Raw genomic sequence first — 19,156 nt, forward strand, 5'->3', positions numbered from 1 at the left:
TCGTTGCACAGAGAGAGAGAGAGAGAGAGAGAGAGAGAGAGAGAGAGAGAGAGAGAGACAAAAGACTTTCTATTCCACAAAGCAATAATACAACACCCAACCTTACAAAAAGGTTACAAGGTCACTATATATAGTGACCGACTTAGGGCAACTACCCTTTATGCTAATTACACAAATGGCCCAAAGGGATAGTGTGAATACGTCCATTATACACATGTATTCGACAGGGAGGGTGGTCAATGAGACAGAAACAGCCAGCGTGGGGCTGGTAGTTCCACCTCGGGCCACTTCCTCCTTGTGTCACCATAGGCATGTTCCGCCATTTCTGCCAAAAGCGCAAACGAGCAGTGACCACGTCATTGGAATGGCTGCAAGCCTCATCCAATTGCCCTCATAGGCAGTTGATAAGCACAAACCATATGTCCATGATCACTTCCTCCAAGGGCCGCATCAAATCCTGAAAGACCTTTAGGCAACACGCTTTCCATACATACCACAAGGTGAAGCCTGCGATCAGCATCCAGATGTCCAGGAACCTAGGGGATGGGGACTGCAAGCCTCTCTCAAATTGAATCTTGGTGATTTTGCCTCTCATGCATACGTAGCACCAACTATCCGCATTGAAGGCGTCTATCCACCTATCAACGGAGTGATCAATCCATGCCGCAACACTCCACGATGTTGTTCCTTCCACTTCACATGCCACAAGGAGGCGAGTCACTCTGTCCCATACCTTTTGAGCTTGAGGGCAATCCCACAGACAATGCCTCAGAGTCTCAATAGGTGAATGGCAAAGTGGGCAGCCTAACGGGCCGCCACATTTACCTAACCATTCGCCAACGGGAACCACATTATAATTTATGACCGATTTGCTAGGTCAAATTTTTTTTATCTTTTCCGGCATGTGGAGACGCCAGAGACCCTTCCAAAAGGTAATGAGCACCTCATCAGGGATGCCCAATGTATGCCAACCATTGCGTAAGGGGCCGTCTAGTTGCAGTTGAAAAGTTCGGCCTAGTTTAGTGTTGTACTCGAAGAAATGGCGAAATCTGCCATCATGTTTCCACCTGAAATCCCTTGGGTCCCATTCTAGTTCGGCGAGGAGACGACCACCATATACCCATAACTTCCAATGGGGTTCTAGCTTAGCAACATCCAGGTCTGTCTTCCAGATGTTATCAACCTGCGTCACCACGCGGATTGGGTGCCAAGAGCCCCTACTCTGACTCTCCCCGAAAATTGTATCTCTTCTCGATCCGCTCACGCCCTTCAGCAACTTAACCCTTCCAGCCTCATCAAAGAGACCAAACCAAGCATCTTCTCTCACCTCCCCCTATCAACTGCCTCAGCTATCAATCTGTAAGAGTTTGTTTTAAGTAACAACAATAATGTATTATATTTTCGTCTCCACCTTAATGAAATATGAATTTATAGTGGGAAAATATATCCTTCATTATTAGTTGAATAAGCAAATAGTTATAGAAGGTATATGATCATGTATGTTGGTCAATTATTCCCCAACTCATGTATCTATTAGTTTTGGTGCAAGGATGCATGCCCCACTTTCATATTGAGGTGTGGTGTGGTGTTTCATGTAATGTAGAATGCTAAAGTGAACAAAACATGATATCTTTGGCACAATCAACTTGGCAAGGATGCGTGTTGAGGTCGTTATTGTTTGCAATCGCCACTCACTTTATTCTTGTTACAATACATAATTTGGCAATGTCTAGGGAATTTGTTGGATTTGCTTTCTTGTGAGAGGATACCTGATTACTCAACCATTGATGAATGAGTTTTTTATGTTCTTGAAAGCTTTAACCAACATAATATATACAATAGAAGCAACTTTCCAATTAGTTAGGAGAGATTATTACAGAAAGACTATACAAGATGGATTATACATAAAGCGAGGAATCACCCTCCGACCAAGTTCAAGAATATGAGACTATGTACATATCCTTTCAAACTGACTACTTAATGTAAGTAGGTACCTATAGCTATAAACTCGTGCCCTTCATCACCAGCCCATACGAGTTGGATCCCGCATCCGTCCAACTATCAACCAAGAGATTGATCAAAGTCGGTGTGCTCCATGATGTTGTTCCTTCCACGTCGCAAGCAACTAAGAGGCGAGTCACCCTGTCCCATACCCTCTGAGCTTGAGAGGGCAATCCCATAATTAGTGTCTCAGAGTCTCAATAGGTGAAGAACAAAGTGGGCAAAGCTCTAACCAATATTATAAATAAAGCCTTGGAAGTATTGAATGTCCTTCTCTCATGGTCAATGTTGAACATATGGATAGTAAGCCCATTTTATAATGTTGCATTGCAAAAACCTATTTTGATTTATCTTAGTGCCTTCATATATAACATCCTATTTGGGTTTCGTTATATGTTTAAACTAATGAATAGATGATTCCAAATTGAAAGAACTACTCGTTGTGCTTGGGCTTTTGTTTGTTGAAGGTATTCATTTTTACTAAACAAAAATGACATTAACGATGATGCGCCATGTTTATGTCGTATATACTATATCAAGAGAACTAAGAAATGTTCTTGGGTTTTGTTCAATTCAATTGTTTTTTCTTTTTTAACATGCATGTTATAAACAAAAGAAAGCACTTCCATGATAGGTGTTATAATTAGCTATGTTCATGATTGGTGTTATAATTAGTTGTGTTCATGATTGGTGTTATAATTTCTTGTTGTTCGACAGTGCTCGGCCACAACCGAGGAACAGGATCGATTTACAGAAAACGGGAAATACAACAATGCACGAAAACAATAGAAAGAAAGGTACGCAGGATGTTTTACGTGGAAAACCCTAAATGGGAAAAACCACGGGAGTCCTCAAACTCCAACTATCACTATGAACAGAGATGGACAATGGTGAAGCTTCAAGGCAACAACCTTGAGCTCACTGTCTTCGCCACAGGCGGCGGTAATACACAGAGGCAACGACCTCCTCGTTTCTCTCTCTCTCTCTCTCTCTCTCTCGGCTGCTATCACTTCGCTCCCTCTAAGTGAAGACAGAAAATGAGCAGCAACAAAACTGTTTGCCCTAAGTCATATTTATACACATATGACTTTCGGGCTATTTACAAATATAGCCTCAAGGGCCCGTGGCAAACATATTCACAAATATGTCCCCGCATCCGGATCTCTCTCCGGGTACATTCATCATCCGGCTCCGTAGCCGGGGTCTTCGTCATCCGGCTCTGTAACCGGGGTCTTCGTCATCCGGCTCCGTAACCGGGGTCTTCGTCATCCGGCTCCGTAACCGGGGTCTTCATCATCCGGCTCCATAACCGGGGTCTTCATCATCCGGCTCCGTAACCGGGGTCTTCATCATCCGGCTCCGTAACCGGGGTCTTCGTCATCCGGACATCCCATCCGGAGGGACCGAAATCCCAACAAACTCCCCCTTCACTTCGGCATGGGATGTCTCTCCAATCCGATCCTCTTCCGGCATGCTTCCAGCTTGTCGGGTGTGAGCACTTTGGTCAGCATATCTGAGCCGTTCTCGTCCGTGTGGATCTTCGTCAGCACGAACTCCTGGTCTTCTATCCTTTCCCGGATCCAGTGATATCTTCGCTGGATGTGCTTCGTCCGGGAGTGATAGGCCGCGTTCTTCGCAAGGTGGATGGCACTCTGACTATCGCAGTAGAGTCGGTACTCCTCCTGTCGGATACCGAGCTCTCTAATGAAGTCCTTCATCCATATTATTTCCTTGCCGGCTTCAACAGCCGCCATGTACTCCGCCTCCGTGGTTGACAACGCAACCGTCTTCTGCAGCCTCGACTGCCAGGAAACAGCTCCCCCTGCATACGTCATCACATACCCTGATGTGGACCGGCTGGTATCTGCATCAGCCGACATATCCGAATCGGTGAAGCCGTCGAGTTCGGGCTTACCGGATCCGAATCGGAGGCACACGTTTGCCGTGCCCTTCAGGTATCGGAGTATCCACTTGGCCGCGTTCCAATGCTCTTTGCCGGGATTGCTCATGTACCGGCTCACCACTCCGACTGCATATCCTATGTCCGGTCGGGTACACACCATTGCGTACATCAAGCTCCCGACGGCAGAGGCATATGGTACTTTCATCATGTCCTCCTTCTCAGCCTTTGTCTTGGGGCTTTGCTTGCTGGACAGCTTGCAGTTTGTCGGGAGTGTTGACCCGACTGGTCTTGCTTCCGACATGTTGAACCGGTGAAGCACCTTTGTCACGTACTTCTCCTGTGACAGCCACAACTGCTTCTTCTTCCGGTCTCGGATGATGTGCATCCCTAGTATTTGCCTCGCCGGACCCAGGTCCTTCATTGAGAAGGTTCGGTGAAGTGCTTTCTTCAGCATCCGTATCTTGCCCTGGTCCCGTCCGACGATCAACATGTCGTCCACGTACAGGAGGAGTATTAGAGAGTCTCCCCCTTCGAACTTCTTCACAAACACGCAGTGATCGGACTGCGTTTTGTGGTACCCTTCGTCGGTCATGAAAGAGTCGAACTTCCGGTACCATTGCCGGGGAGCCTGCTTTAGTCCGTAAAGGCTCTTCTTCAACCGGCATACCAGGTGCTCCTTCCCTTTCTTCTCGAATCCTTCCGGTTGCCGCATGTAGATCTCTTCTTCGAGGTCACCGTGAAGGAATGCCGTCTTCACGTCCATCTGTTCTACCTCGAGGTCCATGCTTGCCGCTATGCTCAGCACCGTCCGGATGGAGGTCATCTTCACTACCGGGGCAAATATCTCGTCGAAGTCGACGCCCTTCTTCTGCTGGAACCCCTTCACTACGATCCTGGCTTTGTATCTCGGGGGGTTTCCGGCATCTCCAGGCTTCAGCTTGAACACCCACTTGTTTCGAAGTGCCCGCTTACCTTTTGGCAACTCCACAAGTTCATATGTGTGGTTCTCATGCAGGGAATCCATCTCCTCCTGCATGGCACTTAACCACCTGCGGCTATGGTTGTCAAGCTTTGCTTCTTCAAAGCTCTCCGGCTCCCCCTCGTCGGTTAGCAGCACGTGCTCTGGTTCCGGAAATCTCCGGGGGGCCCTTCTCTCCCTTAGAGGATATCTCCGTTCCGGAGCTTCGGTAACCGGTTCTTCCGATTCTCCTTCATCCGAATCCATTTCGGGATCGGGGCCGGTTCCGGTATCATTTTCATCTTCTTCGGCCGGTTCTGTTTCTTCACCGTCTTCGGCCGGATCCTCGAGTGCTAACCGGTCCCTTGCCGGTCGGGACTGCTCCTCGTAGAGTTGATCCTCACCGGTCGACTTGGAGCTCTTCATCTTCTTCTCCGACTCCAAGTCGGCGAGTGTCTTGTCCTCCATGAAGATGATGTCTCGACTCCTGAATATCTTCTTGTCGACCGGGTCCCATACTCGGTAGCCACACTCGTCGTCGCCGTAACCGAGGAATATGCATGGCCGGGTCTTTGGATCTAGCTTTCCTCTCCGGTCCTTTGCCACATGCACGTAAGCGAGACACCCGAACACCTTCAGATGCCGGTAGGACACTTCCTTACCGGTCCACACTTTCTGCGGCGTGTCTCCGTCCAAAGGTACTGAGGGCGATCTGTTTATCACGTATGTCGCCGTCGACATTGCCTCAGCCCAAAACCCCTTGGGTAATTTTGCATGCGCCAGCATACTCCGGACCCTCTCCATTATGGTCCGGTTCATCCTCTCGGCCAGCCCGTTCAGTTCCGGCGTCTTCGGCACAGTAAACTCGAGTCGGATTCCCTTCGAGCGACAGTACTCCTGGAACTGCCCCCGGTATTCCCCTCCGTTATCCGCTCGTATCGCTTTCAGCTTCTTGCCGGATTCCCTTTCCACTCTCGCGTGGAGTTCTTTGAAGACGCCCAACACTTGATCTTTTGACTTCAACGGTGCCGTCCACAGCTTCCGGCTGTGGTCATCAATGAATGTCACGAAGTACTGGGCTCCGCCATGTGACTTCGTTTCTACTTGACACACGTCAGTGTGCACCAGCTCCAATGGTGCACTACGTCTCGTCGGTGGCCTTGAGTGGAAGGAGGTCCGGTTTTGCTTACCGGCCAGGCAGTCGGTGCACTTCTCCAGGTGCACATGCTTCACTGGAATAAGGTTGTCTTCTGCAAGCCTCTTCATCCCCTTCTCACTCATGTGGCACAGTCTCTTGTGCCACAGCTCACCGGCAGTGTCGGCTACCACGTTCAGCTCCTCCGGACATAGCCGGGAATTCATCAGGTACAGTGTGTTGACCTTCCGGGCCCGAGCCACTATCAGGCTCCCCTTGCTGAACTTCATTTCGCCGTTCCGGATGCTACCTGTGTAGCCTTCATCGTCTAGCCTCCCGGCCGAAATCAGGTTCAATCGAACCTCCGGAACGTGTCGGACATCCTTCAGCAGCATTTTGCATCCGGTTGATGTCATCAGCCACACGTCTCCTATGCCGGCAATCCGGCACGTACCTTCATTTCCCATCCGGACACAGCCATGCTCACCGGCTGTGTAGGATGAGAAGTATCTTCTCTCCGGGGTCAGGTGGAACGATGCTCCGGAATCGACCACCCAGGTCGTCTCATCGCCGGCAACGTTTAGTTCGCCTTCTTCGGTGATGAGCATGATTTCTTCCTCACTTGCCGCGAGTGCCGTTGTTCCTTTCCGGTCCTGCCCTCGCCGATCCGAACCTCTCCGGTCCGTGGCTCCCCGGTATGCACCGTTTCTCTCCGGTGACTTCTTCGAATCGGTGTCGACGGCTCCGTTGTCCTTTCGGTAATGCCGACAATTCTTCCGGAAGTGCCCCGGCTTCCCACAGTGGAAGCATGTGGGTCTTCCTCTTGACTGCGACCGGGTCCCCGACTTCTCCCGTCTTTGCGGACTCCGGTTCCATTGTCTTCCCCGTTCCGATTCGGTAAGCAGCGCCTTCGAGTCGGAGGCCGGTTCTTTATCTCTTCGACGCGCTTCTTCGTTCAAAATACTTGTCTTTACCGTTTGTAGGGACAAGTTATCTTCGGTGCAGGAGGTGCTGAGGGTCACCACCAAGTTCTCCCAGCTTTCCGGCAATGTACACATCAGGATGATGGCTTGCATTGCATCCTCCAACGGGAACTTGATCGCCGCAAGCTGGTTCACGAATCCCATGAACGTGCTTACGTGTTCCACCATACTCTCGCCATCCCGGTACTTGAGGTTCACTATCTTCCTCATCAGGGAGGTCCGGTTCAACGCATTCTTCCTCTCGTAGAGGCCCGACAGCTTCCGCCACATCTCATATGCGTTGGTGTCGTTCGCCACATGTTGTAGAACGCTCACGTCGACGTATTGCCGAATGGTTGCAACGGCTTTCCGGTTCAGAAGCCTCCATTCCGTCTCAAGTACCCCCTTGGGTATTTCCGACCTGTCGATCGGTTCATACAGATCCCGAACAATGAGCAGGTCCTCCATCTTTATCTTCCAGTCGGCGTAGTTCTGCGCATTCAGCACCATCATCCCCGGCTGCCCGCTGCCGCCGCCTTCCATTTTCTGTTTTACCGTTGCTCTGATACCACTTGTTGTTCGACAGTGCTCGGCCACAACCGAGGAACAGGATCGATTTACAGAAAACGGGAAATACAACAATGCACGAAAACAATAGAAAGAAAGGTACGCAGGATGTTTTACGTGGAAAACCCTAAATGGGAAAAACCACGGGAGTCCTCAAACTCCAACTATCACTATGAACAGAGATGGACAATGGTGAAGCTTCAAGGCAACAACCTTGAGCTCACTGTCTTCGCCACAGGCGGCGGTAATACACAGAGGCAACGACCTCCTCGTTTCTCTCTCTCTCTCTCTCTCTCGGCTGCTATCACTTCGCTCCCTCTAAGTGAAGACAGAAAATGAGCAGCAACAAAACTGTTTGCCCTAAGTCATATTTATACACATATGACTTTCGGGCTATTTACAAATATAGCCTCAAGGGCCCGTGGCAAACATATTCACAAATATGTCCCCGCATCCGGATCTCTCTCCGGGTACATTCATCATCCGGCTCCGTAGCCGGGGTCTTCGTCATCCGGCTCTGTAACCGGGGTCTTCGTCATCCGGCTCCGTAACCGGGGTCTTCGTCATCCGGCTCCGTAACCGGGGTCTTCGTCATCCGGCTCCGTAACCGGGGTCTTCATCATCCGGCTCCGTAACCGGGGTCTTCGTCATCCGGCTCCGTAACCGGGGTCTTCGTCATCCGGACATCCCATCCGGAGGGACCGAAATCCCAACATAATTAGTTGTGTTCATGATTGGTGTTATAATTAGCTATGTAGTCATCTCATTGTTACTCTTAAATTGAACTTTGTAAGGCATTGGTCTTCAATGGATGTTAAAAATCTATCTATTTATTGGTGTAATATGTACCCCTCTCAAAATTCAACTTTGATATTACTTCAAGCAAGAATAAAATTTGTATTAGAAGTTTCAACAACGATTGTTGCAACTCAACTTAAAGTGCTACAAGCATTCGTTTTTCCATATTTACTATGGCCTCGATGTACCATTTAATTAGTAGCACTCAACAACTAGTGAGAGGTTTAAGATTATTCAAGAGGAAATCGTTAGATTACATACAATGTAATAATTCATTGTTGAGATTCAAGCTCGACATTATGTACAACATGCACTCCTGTGTAAACACGCCTCACATAACCTCATGAATGCTTCATTTTAAGAGGATGCAATTAACACATAGAGAAGCAATTTCTTCAATGGTTCAGAAGATAGAAATATTTATTACTTTGTTCATAGAGACATTTGGTTTGAATTGATAGTGGATTACTATGGATTCTATTTCCAATAAAAATCAATTCTAAGCTATGCCACATGCTTGATTTTGTTTATTCATCAAAGCCATAAAGTTTCCACATAAAAAGTAAGAAATCCAACTATGAAGTCATACAATTTATATGGAAAAGTGGATAGAATTATTGATTTCTTGACAAGTTGATAGAATCCTAGTAGAATACAAGCTACTTTGCAATTTTCATCATGCCATAGTTAAATAAGTGTACTATGTACATGATGGAGACATGATAAGGCCAAAGATAATTCTAAGCTTTTCAATATGATCAAAAATAAAAGATTATAGGAATGTTGTTGTCAAAGTGATTGTCTAATGATTATAAAGCTTGGGGTTTATAAATAAGTAGGTTGTATGCCAAGCAAAAAAAGATGTAGACATTGATAGGAACACATATACAAGCACTTTACTCAAGTTTTTACTCAAGGCTTGATGTCATAACTAATGTCTCTTTGACTATCCTTGGCATTTGATACGAGGATTCAAGAATGTAACATAAAAATTTTGTGGACTAAAACAAGTAGTCTTTGGATATAGATGTGGCAAGAGATCCCTTTCTCAGGAAGGCGGAGCCAAGACTATCCTATCCTACACAAGAGATCTTGCTTATTTGACTTACACTTTCACATATGGCTCTAGCCATCCTTTCATGCACATCACCTACATTCACTATCCCACATGCCATGTCTTTCACACCCCTTGTTCATCTAAGGGGAGGGGGAACAACCATTTGGGTACTTCATACTTCCATAGTATATCCATTCCATTTGTTGCGGTCATTGGTGTAGTACACCATCGCTTTCGAAAATTCAGCCTCATTAGTTCTGCAGCATCATTAGTACCATCAATCCGCTGATATTGAGCTCTTAGTGTAGTTATTAATATGTGCCAAATTAGCTTAATCAATTCAGCTAGGGGGCGATTGTGTGCTGAAAATACCCCGGTACACCTTGTTGTCCATATATACCATATGATGATCATTGTTATCGTGCATGGTTTATCTTAACGTTAAGTAATACTTATATTGGTGTAGAATAATGATAAGCATGTAGCATAATGTTTTCTTTAGTTCCACATGGTTGTTGTCATAATATTGCTATTGTTTATATTCCCCAATAGGAAATCTTATGAGATCACAGGTTCTCTTAAGATTTGCCATCCAAAGAGCCACAGAATCAAATCTATATGTATCATAATTTTATGTGTGTGTGTGTGTATATATATATGTCCTTAAATCCTGCTAGGACCTACAAGCATTTTATCATGTGCATGCTCGTAATAACAAGTGATTTATAATGTGATAATATCTTATTACTCAACTTTTTGAAGCTCTTCAAAGCTTGTTGCAAGAAGCTGAATTAAAACAGTAATCCGTGCATTAATTCCTTTCCAAATTGTATAACGCAAGCATTTCATAACAATAATGTCTCATTTTTACCTTCATGTTATAACCTTTCCTTGTACCAAAAAATACATGTCATGGAGATTTTCTTGTACATTTTTCCTTCGTAATAATTATAAAAGATTCCCTGAAATTGTGTGTATCGGAACATCTTCACTTTGCAAATCGAAGATTGAATGCAAAAGGTGCCAAAAAAAGCACATAATAATAAAGAGACCACTTTGCACATCATGGATTTAATGACAAAGTGCTAAACAAACACACAATCAAAATAAAGATATGAGTGACGAAATATAATAAATAATTGTGTATCCACAATTTCATGAAACTTGGGTGGCAAGCGCATAAAAAAGTCACATTGATAGAAATCTACAAAGGGAAAAAATAATATATGAGAAAACCAAACATGTTCTTTGAATTAATCTTTTGTTTTGTCATTGTTGAAAATGAACATTTATACAATCAAGCATATCACATAATTTATAAATATAAGAATAAGTTACCTTATGTTTTTGCACTTCACAATGACTATAACTTCATATTAATACAGCTCATCGTGCATGCCATTGTCAGAAAATTTTGAAAAATGTGCTAGTTTCATCAAACTACAAACATCTTTTGAAGTGAAAAAGAAAACCACAAACACGATTAGTTCTTCAAGCCATACATTAAAATTTTGACTTGTCGCAACTACCATCACTTTTGATCAAGTTATTGAATTTTGGCAATTGTTGTCAACATGTGTTCTCAATGATGAACTTGAAGAATTTGTCAAGATGAAGATGCTAAGAAGAATTGTTTTCATATGTAGGACAATTGAAGACAAAGGGTTGATATTGATGTAGAAACTTTATCAAAGTTCAATGAAACGTTTTTACATTATATCTAGATCCGTGATATGCGTGGTGTTGAGCATAAACAAACAAAGATTTAAAGTTTGTAATCTTGATTATTACATGACTTTATAGCAAAAGAATTTGCCAACATAAACCCTATTTTCACACTATGGCACCGATTTGAAACTAATAAAGGATGTTTGTGGTCTTTTCAACAAACTGAAGGCTATGCATGCCTTTTTAGGCGTTATTATAAGGTTCGGTCTAAAAATAAATATTAATTGGAAATACATTGGTAGCATGACACTTGAGAGGGAGAGAACATTGGGTCACTCCTCGGTGGCTTTAGGTTATGCAATTGGATTGATGGATGAAGAATAAAATAATCACTAAATAGAATGCCTTGCCACTATACATACTTGATAATTCCAACATAAACCCTATTTTCACACTATGGCACCGATTTGAAAGTTGAAACTAATAAAGGATTATTGTGGTCTTTTCACCAAGCTTAAGGCTATCTATGCCTTTTTAGGCGTTATTATATGGTTTGGTCTAAAAATAAATATTAATTGGAAATACATGGGTAGCATGACACTTGAGAGGGAGAGAACAATGGGTTACTCCTCGTGGCTTTAGGTTATGCAATTGGATTCACAGATGAAGAATAAAACAATCATTAAATACAATACCTTGCCCACAAATTGGTCATTTATTTATTTGATGAGAATTTGTTTTCACTTGTTTATATGAAAAGATACAATAGAAATGATTATTGTTGCAATACTAATTGCACTAAAGAGGTGATATTAGAGTAACAAGACGAAAAGTTCCATATGTTGACACTTTTAGTGTTGTGGGTTGTGGAAATTAGCCATGGACTAAGACATATCACTACCAAGGGAAGATGAGGGTTTTAGATGGAGTTGCTAGTGATGCTTGGTGAACCATGAGTAAGAAACAATTGCAAATCCCAAGTAAAGTTCACCGATGTAGGAAGGAGGTTAAAAGGTACAAATGCATGGTTTTGTAACAATAGTCTACCTAATTGCTTTTTGTAGCCTAAGACCCTTTCCCCATGGAATGAATCCACTAGTTTGGTGCCTTTTACCATAATAAAAACATATTGTTCATTCATAAGAAATTACCTTGCATCTAATTGTATTGTTGTAGCTTCATATTTGGTAGTTTTGATAGTAGTCTATGAATTTACCCAACCCCCTCCCTCCCTTTTTGCTTATAAAAATTTCAAGAGCTTTAAGTAACTTGACCTCGTGAAAACAAATATAGCATTGAACCTAATCCATTGGTGCGCAACGTACGATATATTGTCAACAATGCACGTATTTGGCAAAGAAAGCTTGATTTAATGTTGGCTTGAAAATCGGAAACTATTAAATGTTTTGGATTTGTTTGTAAAAGAATATATTGCATATAAATGAACAAGTCGATGCACGAGGATGTCAACACATTAAGAACATAGATAATACTCTTACATGTACTATTATTCTGTATAACAATGCAATAACTACCTATATGTACTTGATGATGATGACTATAAATTAACTATTTAGATAATGCCCTTACATGTATTAAGTACTTACACGCACTTCATTGTTTTATGTGAAGCAAAATAATAATGAGCGAACAAGTTGTCTTCGTGTTTTTCACCTTTTTTATCTTTACTTAATATATGGGTTAGACTTTCTTCATATTTTGCTTGCCTTGTTCCAATATATGTACATCTTTGAAAGATGAGATTTTGTTTCTCATGTTCTCGAAATATTTCTAAGAGAAAGTTCTCAATTGTGGACCGTGGTTTAGGGATATGACATTTGGCAACTCATATATCATAAATGCTTTTATGTTGAATCCCTATGCATTAGTAAGAGAATGCAAGTCCTAAATATGGAATATTTGTACACACTTTTTTGTGATGTTTGGACATTAATTTGAAGTGAATATCCTCATGTAAGCAAATGAAATTTGAAATGTGTAGTTTAAGTAGACAACTAGCCCCTAGAGTTTTTTTGATTCTCATGTGATTTCATTTCCACTCTCAATTCCCTACGCTTCTAGATAGGAACATTTATTTATTGGAACTTGCAAGGTTTCGTGTTGAGTCAAGTTCCCCCCTCCCCTATGAAACCTTTTCTTAATGTCTACAGGTAACAATTCTAGTTCTACATTGATGTCTAGTTTGGATAGATCTAGAAAAACTTGAGCATAAAAAATGTACAAGGACACATGGGAGATGAAAGGGACACCCATTCCACAAACATGCATGGCCAAGTGCCCTTAGACATTTAAACACCCATTGGGTGGTATTGAGGGGTTTGATTTGAGTCTCCTCATGCACATTAGCTAATAAAAAAGATACATGTAATGTGGCTTTGTGTGGTCAATTCTCTCTTTTTGTAGTCGGGTTTTGTTGATTCAAGTTTTCAAACAAGTGAATAAGCATAAGAGAGACATTAATGTAGGGCTTTCACCCCTTAAGTTCCATCTTATTATTGAACTTAATTACATCTATGTTTTTCCAATAGACAAAAGTCTTGATCTTTCCAATGACCATATTATTTTTTATCATTGGGTCTTGAGACACCATGGGATTGCTATGCAAGACCCCTCATGAGAGCACCCAACTCACTAAACTAAACCTACAAATTTTGGGAGCCTTTACCAACTCGCTAAATTTTCTTAACTTCTATAATTCTATGATTCATCCCAGTAAGTTTGACATAAACTCTAGTGTGATAGGGACGAGATAGGATTCTAGTGAACCTCCTCTAGAAACACTGCCTATTACTTGTAACCCGGATAAAAGATAGCATATCTTCCTTCAATGGGGGATTTCTAGTTCTAATGATTTCCACATCTTGTTTTTTGTGATTCCATAGATCTACCCCAAATAGCTAAACATTTGATTTAAATAAAGCAAAAAACCAAATAGAGCCCTTGTGGTAAAGCAACATCCATTCCTTAACATAGTTTTAGCACAATGGTTTAGGCCTATGCATTGATAAAAAGCTTCCCACATGTTTCTTAGTCATTTCTTTGGAAACAATTTCCTGTTTGTTAGCAATTAGCACAATTGGGAGGGTAATTTTGAATGTCCTTCTATGTTGAAGGAAGGACAATGGCATTGAACTAATTGATCCCAATACTCCAGAAGATGAGTGACAACTTTTAAGGGCCCACTTACCAACATTGGAAGATATCAAGGATTTCTGATCCCCTTGTTGTTTGGCAGATACTTAGATTAAAGTATTTCCATATCGTGTGGCTCAGCAGATACAACAAGGTTTTTAAAAATGTAAAAGAAGATCTAACTATGGATGAAGATGCTTGCTACATCACAGGGTCAAGACATGATCGAAATAAATGAGTTACCAATCTCAAAGCAAAAAAATAGATGAAAACAGCTCATCAATCATCAGGAAGTAAATGATGGTGCAAATCTTTAAGAGATAAATAGTAATGTAGAAAGAACAGAAAAAGACACTGAGAAGAAGAGGCCTGTGCATACCTCAACATGTTATTGGTCATTAGGTTCTGGTAATTTAAGGGGGGGTATGCTTTCCTAGTTAAAAACTGTGTAGGCAAGGTGCTTTGCCAATGGCATCAATATGCATTGTTCATTTCTAATATATGGCTCATGCTCTAAAATGAACCCCCCCCCCCCCCCAAAAAAAAAAAAAACAAATCTACATTTCAAACATGAGTCTGAAATCAAATATAAATATATTTTTCCAATAGGATTCTACATACAAATGAAGGTTTTGTAACAAGAAAAATGCATGCAAGAGAAATGGACACATGAATTAGCTACACAAGCCATACAACTAATTGTTGTCAGCATGGACATTCATCTTGCACATTTCACTGAGCGATTGTAATCTTTTCACATCATTATTTTTTTTGCAATGATTAATGCTTTTGTACATGAATAGATACAGAGGAAATGACTTCCAGCTCCAGTGCAAGAAAGCGATGTCTTTATAAATTCTAAATACACATGTTAATGCTTCTATATTGGACTTCAAAAAACATATAAGGAATTTACATACTATTTTCTATGGAACCTTCGATTCTGCTCCCACTTTTTCTGGCATTGCATTTTGTGAACTCAACCAACGAGCTAAATTTGCGATGAATGGCACATACGAGAAGTAACAAGCAAGGACCCAAGTCACCGATCCCTGTTTCCCACACCACACAAGAGAAATATAAGATATATGAAGAACATACAAAAACATTAGAGAAGCATTCTCACGCATAATTAAAACAAACCTCTCCCATAATTTCAATGTTAGGCTTTGTGTAATGCCAAAGGTCAAAGAGTCTGCAAAACCATTCCCCAATAAATACCAAGATTACTCTCAGTAAAAACAAAAAATCACTATTGTAATCATGAAAAAACCAGGATATATGTGCTTTTCATTATTTTCTTTCATACTTGTAGCAGATAGATAATTTCTTTCCAAATGATGCTATTGTTATACAATGTTCATATATCATCAATTATATCATATAGGAAATGATTTCACAGTTTTGTTTTTCTTTTCATTTGTTGTAATGACAATATGTCTGGTACTGTCCTACTTACCTTTAAGGAGATTCCAAAAAGCTAATGAGATATGGTATCTTCTCATTCATAAGAGCCTAAATAAACAAGTAACTCGAAAATTGGATTACCCTTGGATTTTCATTCTTAAGTATATCATGGTAGTACTTTATGAACTTTTAGCATGTTTTATATGTTATTCATTTCATTTAAGCCAAGACTCATGAGAATATGCAAAAATTGTGAGAGATTTTTAAAAACTGAATACGTATGCAACCATTTTTCTACTATCTTAAATACCAACTGATGTGTACTTGCCTCATGAGAGGAATTTCACTAAGAGGACAGATTACTCCCACAACTGCAGCAAGTCCAAAACCCCACCATGTTCCATCACACAAGACCCAGTTTATCTCTGCCAGTGCAAAGAGAATATATGCTTCAATATTGTATGGAGTTCCAGCTTTGTACATCTCCGCACTTGCCTCAAGTATGATCACCAGAAGTCTATAACAGTGTAAGGAGAAAAAAAAGAAAAAGAATGCAAATTTTTATTTATTTCTCGATAGAGACTAGGTCCATAGCTTCTTAACAATTACATCAATAGACTGTGGTAAACCTCAGGCATAAGAACAAAAGGTGTCAACCATGACTAAATCTAGAAAGAGTGGATGCAGGAGCAAAGTCCCTTATTGCACAATCTAACCTTTCTTTGAGAGAAAATAATGTGACGATTCCAACACAGACTTGCTAAAAGCATCCATAATAAACATGAAGCAAAGCAGAATGTGATCGTTCAGGTCGCCAAAAGATTACAAGTTGATGAAAGGTGAACATGGAAAGATTGTTCTCGAAACATTACATAGTTGTTTGAGAAAGGATGTTTCGTCCTCATGTCATAATCAGACCCTAGACTTAGGGCTTCCTATTGCGTTGCTTATAATCCAATTAATAATTTTTCTTTTTCCATTCTCAATCCTACAACTTGTGTTTCTGTAGGCCATACTATACCCACTGCTAATGAATGAACAAACGCATTAAGTTTGTTCATCTTGCTTTGTCACATTAAATTTGTTCATCCTATACACAGAAAAAAGATGCATTGATTTTCAATATAAGCCTTCGCTCATTGCACAGAGTACTTACATGAGGGAAAGGAGTACACGTCCCAAATTTGATTTTGATTTCCAATTCTTAGGTGCAATCCATTTGTCCAATGCAAGTTGCAATAAACCAACAACGGAATAAAAGACTGCCAAGAGAGGCGGAACCTGTATCCATTCCAATAAAATTAAAGAGAAATATATTGTTCCTATTCAATAGGGCAGAAATAAAAAGAATTTTAAATCTTACACAAATAAAGAAGGTATATTTTCAACATAATAACAATCGCTAGTGTTGTATATCATAAGATTGAAAAGGGAAATAATGGGTAGCCTCAATTATATCTGATTAAGAATATATATTATCACAATACATCTGGTGAGAGATAATTCAGTAAGTTTGATGCAATTATATCCCGTAAAAAGGACTTTAAATTCTAAACAAATAAAAAAACTATCTTTCATTGAAATAACAATGGCGAGTGTTGTATATCATAAGTTTGAAAAGGAAAAAATGTGTAGCCTCAATTATATCTGATTAATAATAAATATTATTGCAATACATCTGGTGAGAGATGATCCAGTAAGTTTGATGCTTGGCATGTTAAAAAATATAACCAAGTCGACAAGTGCCGAAATCATGTTCAAAAAAAGGTTTGGAGCCTGATTCATGTGAGTAGAGCACATAAAATTGAATGGTTAAAATTGACAAAATATCAGCTATGTTGTACCATGAATTATTTCAGATGCATACCACCACATCAGTCTTGAGAGGTCCAATGCTGATTGCTCCATTTCCATATGTTTGCAAATCCACATTTGAGTGTATACCATCTAAAATTGGGCCAAGGAGAAAACCTAGCCCCAGCAATGTTCCACCTATGGTTGGCCAATTCTGTAATATGTCTTCAAAAACCAACCAGGTAAGAAAACCCATAAGCATCATATTTATGTCCATGTGGTAGCTGAAAATATCGTAGTGTAACTCAATATTAAGCCTTAGAATGCCAAATCGAAATGTGAGATTGTGCACGCCAAATCACATCATGTTTGAAGGCATCAGTTTAAACATGATAATCTTTTAGTTACACATTGAGCTGAACATCTTGACGTTCTGTAAAATAACATTCATAAAAATACGTATTTACTATCATATTGAGCAGCCAAAATGTAGAAACTTGATGTTGGGGCTCGATCCATATTGATTTGGCATTGTTGTCAGAAAAGCATTCATAAGGTTAAAATTTCTAGAAAATAGAATACCAAAAATCCTTATTTAACTTAATTTACAAATTTGACAAATCCTAACAGTATCCTAACACATGCATGATTTACTGTACAATTTAAGAACTCGAGGAGTGCAAAAGGTATTCGCTGATTATCCAAAATTCGAACAGAAATGCATGTATGTAACATGTACCTTTCTTGTAAGATGGGAATCCAACAGGATATTCATCAGTTGTCTGGACTTTGTCATCCTCGGTGGACTGCGTCATTACAATAAGTCGACGATATCTGGGCTCATGATTTGGCGTTGCTCGTATGATCTCAGAAACGAAGAAGCTCTTCAGATGGAGTGAGGAGTGAGGGCGACGCAACAGAGGCGGAGGATAGCTATGGTGGAGGAGAAGCAGAGGATGCATTGCTTTTGTTTTGGGGGAATTTAGAAATGATAGTCCTCTTCTTCTCAGATTCTAAAAAACACTAATCTTCCTTCAAAAGGACCCACCAAACTAACCTTTTTTTCCCCCCAAACTAACTTCTCATATGTTGTGTTTTCCTGCTGATTAGGGCAAAATCGTTAAGAGTAAATAAGAAATCAACTAGGTAGGATTTTATTACGATTCCTAGGATTTTATTACGATTCCGATTAGTGACAAATTAGATGTATATACACTTAGACTTAATACACATACATTTGAGCTTGATATATTACATGCATTTGCAAACGACCACATAAGAGCTTGCCGAATATGATTAAGATTCAACGTAGGGTTACATACAATCGTTTAGAGTTGGGATGGACATGCAAAACATACACTTAGGGTTAACATAGGTATATTTAAGCCTTACATTTTAGATGAATTCATAGTCTACTATGTAAGAACTTGCCAATTTTGATTAAGATTCAGTGTAGGGTTAATATATATTCATTTAGGGTTAGAATCATATATGCAAAACATATAACTAGGGTTAACATATGTGCATTTAAGTCTTATCTTCATAGTTAACCATGTGAAAACTTGCAAATTTTGATTCAATATTTTGAGTTGTGCTAACACACATACTCTTAGGGTTAGATTTGGATATGCAAAAATGTACATTTAGGGTAAACATACGTAGATTTAAGCCGTATATAAGACAAGGTAAGAACTTGCCAAATTTGACTAATATTCTAACTAGGGTTAACATACATACATTTAGGGTTAGAACT

The 19,156-nt window shown here is 40.8% G+C and overlaps 1 protein-coding gene across 2 annotated transcripts; it reads right to left on the reverse strand.

Annotated features, from left to right (window-relative positions):
* Positions 1–14,855: 14,855 nt before the first annotated feature.
* Positions 14,856–18,437, reverse strand: LOC147862834 (insulin-induced protein). Of its 2 annotated transcripts, none has more exons than XM_087321818.1 (6): positions 18,143–18,437; positions 17,477–17,617; positions 16,766–16,890; positions 15,938–16,126; positions 15,346–15,397; positions 14,856–15,254 (listed from the first exon to the last, which is right to left on the reverse strand). In XM_087321818.1, the coding sequence occupies exons 1-6, from the start codon at positions 18,197–18,199 to the stop codon at positions 15,129–15,131; spliced, it is 690 nt and encodes a 229-aa protein (XP_087177944.1). In that variant the 5' UTR covers positions 18,200–18,437; the 3' UTR covers positions 14,856–15,128. The 2 variants fall into 2 exon arrangements, with proteins under 2 accessions (XP_087177944.1, XP_087177943.1); XM_087321817.1 differs by having other exon boundaries at positions 17,477–17,628; positions 18,143–18,436.
* Between the last annotated feature and the right edge of the window lie 719 nt (positions 18,438–19,156).

The sequence above is a fragment of the Azolla caroliniana genome, unplaced genomic scaffold (assembly GCF_043228905.1).
Source record: "Azolla caroliniana isolate FFs.n. ecotype wild unplaced genomic scaffold, voAzoCaro1.0.p SCAF_6, whole genome shotgun sequence".
In the NCBI taxonomy this organism is placed as follows: domain Eukaryota; kingdom Viridiplantae; phylum Streptophyta; class Polypodiopsida; order Salviniales; family Salviniaceae; genus Azolla; species Azolla caroliniana.